At 41.8% G+C, this 7,838-nt stretch overlaps 1 protein-coding gene across 1 annotated transcript; it reads left to right on the forward strand.

The window, feature by feature from the left end:
- The first annotated feature begins 1,861 nt into the window (after positions 1-1,861).
- LOC121990561 (phenolic glucoside malonyltransferase 2-like) lies at positions 1,862-3,400 on the forward strand. The gene has a single exon (XM_042544676.1). It carries the CDS (start codon positions 1,869-1,871, stop codon positions 3,285-3,287), a length of 1,419 nt encoding a protein of 472 aa, XP_042400610.1. The 5' UTR covers positions 1,862-1,868; the 3' UTR covers positions 3,288-3,400.
- Positions 3,401-7,838: the final 4,438 nt, after the last annotated feature.

Here is a 7,838-nt window from a genome sequence, read left to right on the forward strand (position 1 = left end):
GTCGCAGAAACCCAGGCAGAAATCAGATTGTTGAATTTGAAACGTCAAACGTCATATCGCCAGCAAATATCCGCATGTCATGTCAAGCGTACAGCGGCAGTGAGCAGGACATATGGCGCCTCGTCACGGGCCGACATTTAATGGAGGCAATTAAGGAGGCATGGGTCATGCTCAACCATCAGGAGTCGGGATTTGCACGATCTCCTCAAAATATGGTTGGCATCAGCTCGGATCGCGCTCACCTAAAGAAGCCCAAGAAAAGATTTCCAAGTATGAATGTCCGTTGTGCCGATCGGCTTAAGGGTGCAGACCTATGGCTGAACGACAATCTTCAACAAGCCGATAGGCAAAGAGCGGTCACATAGCCGACCGTTGGTCCACGTTAGTTCGATTAGAGGCCAAGGAGTGTCGAAGTCGATCTGGTGAAAAGCTTCACAGACAATTTTGTTCAGTTAGTCAGACTTACAGCCTCCTTCGACTAGACTTGAGGGGGAGACATGTGATACGGTGGTAAGGAGAGGCCCCACCCCGCGGAGGATAGTTGCCATGGTGGAGGTCAAGGTTAAGGCCGTCAACACTCAGATATCATCGGTCGGTCGGGTGATCAGGTCAACGCTCAGATATAATCGGCCAGTCGGGCGATCATGCCCCGACCGGGAGGAGAAGGTTCCGGTCCGATCCGCCTTTGACACGGGGAGGTGTCGAATGATAGACGCTCAACAGAGTATTGGACGTCAGAAGGAGGAGGAGATGATATGCAGAAATCGGACTGAGCAGCTACCCCGCTCGGCCAGGCAGTAGGACTCGACATTGGCAGAGCGGAACTTCGGCCGAGCGGACATGGCACAAACACAGGGGAGTGCCGGTCGAGTGGACGTGACAAATGCAACGAAATCCCGGCCGAGCGGTTGGTACACAGGAGCAGTGAAGTCCTAGCCGAGCGGCTAACTCGCTCGGCCCAGCAACAGACTCATTGTGCTATCTCTCGATATCCTTTTGGGAGTTAGTGCCGCTGACATCCGACGTGGGCAATAGGAAGATCGTACGACGGAAGCTTCCACTGTCACGTCAGAGATATGCTCGACTCGTTAAGATATTGTGCTAGGGACATTTTACTAACAAATCTTTTCAGGAGAAACTTCGAGAAGTGTGCTCGCTTAGGGAAGCGTGCACGTGTGCTACAGGAGTTCTATATAAAAAGGGGTCCAAGTATCGACGGAGGTACACAATAGACACTACTCGTGCTACTGTTTATTCTTGTTGTTGCTCTGCCTTCTACATCATCACCGATGACTGACTTAAGCGTCGGAAGATCAACACCCGAAATCCCTTCCCTGACTCGGTACTGACGTAATATGTATTGAAGGTCGGAGCGGAGTCTACAGATAGTCAACAGGAGCGTCACATTCCCAACTTTCTATCTCATCAATTTTCGGACAAGATTAAAAAAATATAAAAAAAATGATAGGAATACATTTATTTTTATCTTTATTTTTTTCTATAGTCAAATTAAACAAAATCACATCTTCGTTTTATTATTCTCGGGAAAAAAGAGTTAATAATGACTATCTTACGTCTGATATTAAAAGATAGTAATTTGTTAAGAGTTTCTCAAAATTGAAAGATAATGAAGATCACATTGAATATTGAGAGTGATAAAGACGAAGATACATTCGGGAAGTCGGCAACTGACGAGATAAAAACATATTTTAAATAAAACAAATATTATTTCATTAACAAAATTTTAAAGAAAAAAAATAATAACAAACCTGTTAAAAAAAATTAAAATTATAACAAAACTAAAAAATAATAAAAATAAACCTGTTTAGAAAAAAAAAAAGAAAATAGAAGAGCAGCATCGCCTATAAATGATGATGTCGCCGGCCATGGAAAGGTCTTCACCAGCTCACCAATCAAGCTTCCTCTTCGATTCCATTTCTAAAATGCTGTCGCCGCCAACGGAATTCCGAGTCCTCGAGACCTCTCGCGTCGCTCCTCCGCCAGGATCGGTGCCAGAATCCTCCCTCCCCCTCACCTTTTTCGACATGATCTGTCTCTACGCCGGGCCAGTGCAACGTGTTTTCTTCTATTCTTTCCCCTACTCCACCTCCCACTTCATCGACTCCCACCTCTCCACCCTCAAGTCCTCTCTCTCCCTCGCCCTCCAAGACTTCTACCCCCTCGCCGGAAAAATCCGCCCTACTCATGGGAGCCACAGCCAGTTCGAGATCCGCTACGCCGAGGGCGACGCTGTTCCCTTCGCCGTCGCCGAGCACGACGGAGACTTTGACGACCTCTCGAGAAGCAACCCACGCGAATACACCAGGATACAACCATTAATTGCCCAGCTGCCGGAGCCCACAGACGATGGCCAGCGGCCGGTGATGGCGGTGCAGGTGACTCTGTTCCCAAACAGAGGCTTGGCTTTGTCCGTCACCGTCCACCACTCTGCCTGCGACGGCTCAAGCTCCACGCGGTTCCTGTCGTCGTGGGCTTGTAGAGCTTCCGGATGCGAGAAGGAGTCGCCGGCGCCGCCCTCCTTCGACCGGAGCTCAGTTCCGGACCTTAATGACGCGTACTCCAAGTTTTTCGGCAGCCTTGCCGCCGACGCGCAGAACATGGAATCTATGATGGTCCAATTCGCGCCGCCTGACGCAGTCATCGGCACGGTGACGCTCACCGCCGACGACCTTCGGAAGCTAAAGGAGATGGTTTCCTCCAAAGTGAACAACTCCGCTTTCCGCTGCTCCAACATCGTAGCGACCTACGCTTACGCGTGGGTTTCCCTCGTCAAAGCGAGAGGGCACAACGCGGACACAACTGTGCACATGGCGTTCCCCGGAAACTGCAGGGAGCGGATTCAGCCGCCGCTGCCGGCGGAATACTTCGGCAACTGCATCGGCGGCAACTTCGCCCATGCGAAGGCCATCGACCTCGCGGGGGAAGATGGGGTGGCGGCGGCTGCTCGACTCATCGGGGAAGCCATCGAACAGTTTAAGGAGGACCCGCTGAAGGACGCAGACAAGTGGCCAGAGAATTACCAGGCGCTCGCGCTGCAGAGGCCGCTGAGCGTTGCGGGGTCACCGGGTTTCAAGGTTTACGACGTGGATTTCGGGTGGGGAAGGCCGGTGAAGGTGGACATGCCGTCGATAAAGTGGGCAGGAGCCATTTCGTTGTCCGAGAGCAGAGACGAGAGCGGCGGAGTGGAGATCGGTTTGGTGGCGACCAAGACTGAGATGGATGAGTTTTTGGCTCACTTCTCAAATGGTCTAAAACTGCTGCAGTGATTCGACAGTCGCCATGGCTTGGATTTAAGATCTCACGAGTTTCAGAAGAATTGATCGTTGCAGTTTCTTTTTACTTCTCCACCTACGAATTATGCCTTATCATTTCTGCCGTGTTCTATCGAAAAAAGAGGATTCCTTCCTATATATTTTCGATTATATCTCAGTGATCGTATTGGAAAACATGGTTTTCAATGCCTAACTATCATTTCATCGATCTGATATTATACAGCAGCAGTTTGAACGATACTAGAAGTAAACGCCAGTTGTTCATTCTAATTTCAGTCGTCGGTCTTTGAATTTTGTTGAAAAGAAAGCATAGTTGACTTTTGTGATTGACTCTTTGACCAGAAAAAGGTTAAGGAACCAACTATAATTTCTTTACTATGCTCCAACTACTGAAATGATGGATTTTGCTTATACATTTCTACAAACTGAAAGGAGAAAAGAAATAGATTTGGTGAGGGTGAATTAATTATTGACCTAGCAGGAATGTACATGTTCAGTAAAAAAGATTATAATCTGCTTCTTCATAAAATGTCAGTGCTGTTTTGTAAGCCAACGACAAAGGTTGGCATGTTCACATCGTCAGATAGAATAAATATGAGGAAAACAACTCGTGTTTTACTCTTACTTTTACTCATTTTAGGCATCTTTATAATGCTCCTCTGTTTACCAAACAGAGGGCACTAAAACTGCAGTCTCATTTACACCAAAATTATGTGAAGGATGAATCTACAATACTTTCTATCGGGTAAAACATAACAATGAATTCTACTCTTACATGTAATGGAATGTACTATTCTGATGAAAAAATAATGTTAAAACTTGTAATAGTTTGTTATGTTTGATTCCGTCGAATGGAAGTGTTACAGCTGCAGTCAATGATCTCCGCCGGCATTGATTGTTTGAAAAATCTGACAATCAACGGTCTCCAAATCATTTTTTTGTTCATAGAAAGATACATGTGTCTTTAACATGCAGGCAGAGGGACTACCTTTCTGATTTCATTTTGGAACGCATCCCCCATTCCATTCTTCAGTATCTTCCTTTCGACGACCTCGTTGTTGACTTTTATGCCCCATCCTTGGTGTTTTAAAACCTCCACAATCTACTCTTGCTAACAAGATCAATGCCATGCTAGAGATGAGATGAGATGAGCTGAAGGATTCTTGTTCTCTGCCTTCTTCCTTGTCCTCCTCGTCCCTTGGAGCCATTTCGCTACTGCACATGTTTTCATCAACTATTAAAGCCTCCTTCTAAGCTTTGGGATATAATTTTGTTTTGGGTGTAGAGGATGAAAGAGAGCCCAAATGATCCTGACTGTTAGATTATATAATTAGAATTATTTGTTTATAGTTTTGAGGACAATTTAATCTTTTATCTTTTCAATTTAAGGTTTAAGTTTTCTGATAATTAAGTATATAAGATTTTGTATTCTTTATTTTCTCACAACCTTTTTTTGAATTCATCCAGAAAGACGACTATTTTTCTTTGACATCAATTTCTACATAATATCATAGCCTTCATCTCTATGCTCAAGAAGTCGGTATGTCATGTTTTCATCAACTATTAAAGCCTCCGTTCTAAGCTTTGGGATATAATTTTGTCTTGGGTGTAGAGGATGAAAAGAGAGTTCAACATGGAGCCCAAATGGTCCCGACTATTAGATTATATAATTAGAATTATTTGTTTATAGTCTTGAGGGTAATTTAGTCTTTTATCTTTTCAATTTAGGATTTAAGTTTTCTGATAATTAACTATACAAGATTTTATACTCTTTATTTTCTCTCAATCTTTTTTTAGATTCATCTAGAAAGATGACTACTTTTCTTTGGCATCAATTTTTACATAGTATCAGAGTCTTCATCTCTATGTTTTTGATAATTTGATTAAAGAACTGTTAATTTGATCCATAGTTTTCACGGATCGAACTCCGCGGTGAGTTTGCTAGGGGTTGCAGGGGCGGCGCGCCCCCGCTTGGGGTTCGAGTTTTTTGGTGCAACCGTACAATTTTGGTTGAGTTTCTTTTATTTTCGCAATACTTGATTTTGTTTGGTGTTTGGTTATTCGTGAACACAATTTGTTCTATTATTATAAGTGGTCGCACAGAAGATTCGCTTCAATCGATCAGTGTCCGATCGAATAGAAAAAATTATTCGTATTGGAGATATGTTATGAAAATTTTTTTACGAAGAAAATATATGTGAGGATATGTTTTAGGTGTACAAGTTCAACCTACCGACATTAATACTGATGATTATGCAAAGTCGCTGGATGTTTGGAAAACTGATAATGAGAAGCTTATTATATGGATTAATAATTCTGTTTCACACTCCATTGGTGCTTAGTTGGTCAAGTACGAGACAACCAAAGAGAGTTGGGATCATCTGGCAAGATTATACATGCAGTCTAACTTTGCCAAACAATATCAATTAGAAGCAGATATATGTGCACTTTGGCAGCAAGATATGAGGATCCAAGATTTTTATTCTACTATGTCGGAACTATGAGACCAGTTAGAACTCACAGAATCCTCAGAATTGCAAGCATTCCCAGCTTATGTCACTCGTAGAGAAGAGCAACGTCTAGTCCAATTCTTGATGGCTCTTTGTGATGACTTTAAAGGATTGCATGGAGCACTTTTGCATCATAGTCCTCTCTCTTCCATTGATTAAGTAGAACATGAATTGATAGATGAGGAGATTAGTCTTAAGTCTCAGGTTATAAGAGGACTATTGCACCATCTACGCTATTTGTTTTTGCAACACCACAGCGGTCTATGCCGCATAATCAAAGTAGGTCGACTTCGAAAGTTTCTATTGATGAGTGTGCTTATTGCAAAGAAAAAGGACATTGGAAGTTTCAATGTCCATTATTGTTGAACAAAGGTAAACTACCACAACAGCAAAAATGACCACCACAATAACAATATCAACAGCAACGACCTCAACAACTACCATTGCTACATCAGAATGCTTTATGAAAATCTGGTAATCATCCACAATAGTTGTCAAATGGGCTATCTTAGTCTAGTAATGCAGTGGTTGCCCTCTCTTTAGATCCTTATATGCTTGAGCAGTTTCAACAATTCCTTACTTTACAACTCTCTGCCATGTCTGCTTCTTCTCATATAGGTTTGTCATCCTCCTGTACATCAAGTATATCTTCCTCTTTATGTATCTTAGATTCTGGAGCCTCTCATCATATGTCACTTAACTTATCATCTTTTATCTCCTTATCTTCTAATTCATCTTTATCAGCTATGACAGCTGATTGTACTCCAATGCCATTATTAGGTGTTGATTCTGTTGTTACAACTTACTTATCTCTTCTTGATGTCTATTATATTCCTAGTCTTACACTTAATCTTGTTTCTGTTAGTCAATTGTTTGAGTCTGGATATTTAATCTCTTTTTCTTTGTCCAATTGTTATGTACAAGACTCGCGATCTCATAAAGTGATTGGGATAGGCCGTAGGCAAGGGGGACTTTATGCTTCGATAAGCTTCAAGTATCAGATGTTGTAGCTTCTAGTGTCGATTTGTCATCTTTCCGATTGAGTCGTTGTTCTTCTAATTTTTATTTGTTGTATACTTGTCTAGGTCATGTTTCAGCCTCTCTTTTATAATTTTTAACTTCATATGGAGTATTAAGAACTTTAAAAAGTCATGATATTTCAGATTGTAGTGATTGCAAACTTGTAAAATTTTCTACATTACCTTTTAATAGAAGTCTATCTTTTTCTCCTAATCCTTTTGATCTTGTTCATTCTGATGTGTGAGGGTCTTCTCCTATTACTACAAAGGGGAATCAAGATATTATGTTTCTTTTATTGATGATTGCACTCGCTATACTTGGGTTTATCTTATGAAACATAGATCTGATTATCTTATTATTTTCAATAACTTTAAAGCTCTTGTTAAAACTCAACATTCAGTAGCTATCAAGTGTTTTTGTTGTGATTTGGGGGGCGAATACACTTTCAATAATTTTTCTCATTTGCTTGCATCAGAAGGTACTATACATCAAACCTCATCTCAAGAAACACCTGAATAGAATGGGGTTACAGAGAGAAAACATAGACATCTTGTTGAGACAGTCCGTTCATTTTTATTGTTTGTAGATGTTCATAGTATTTTTTAGGGAGAAGCAGTTCTTACTATTACTCATATAATTAATAGGATTCCAACTTCTCACAATTTAGGTTTGTCTCATTTTCAAAAACTATATGGTCATGCTCCTGATTATTCCTCTTTGCGTGTTTTTGGTTGTACCTATTTTGTTCTCCAACCACACGTTGAGCATGATAAGTTGTCCTCTAAGTATGCTTTGTGTGTCTTCCTTGGTTATGATGTTGGTTAAAAGGGATATCGTTGTTTTGATCCAGTTAGTAAAAAATTACATGTCTTTCATCATGTTGTGTTTCTTGGGCATATTCCTTTCTTCTCCATTCCTCTTCTATCACATGACATAACTCATGCAGATCTTATTCGCATTGATCCCTTCAGTACCGACACCGAAGAAGCCTCCCCCATGGCTACTCTTCCACATG

This window comes from Zingiber officinale, chromosome 6B, assembly GCF_018446385.1.
Source record: "Zingiber officinale cultivar Zhangliang chromosome 6B, Zo_v1.1, whole genome shotgun sequence".
NCBI lineage: Eukaryota > Viridiplantae > Streptophyta > Magnoliopsida > Zingiberales > Zingiberaceae > Zingiber > Zingiber officinale.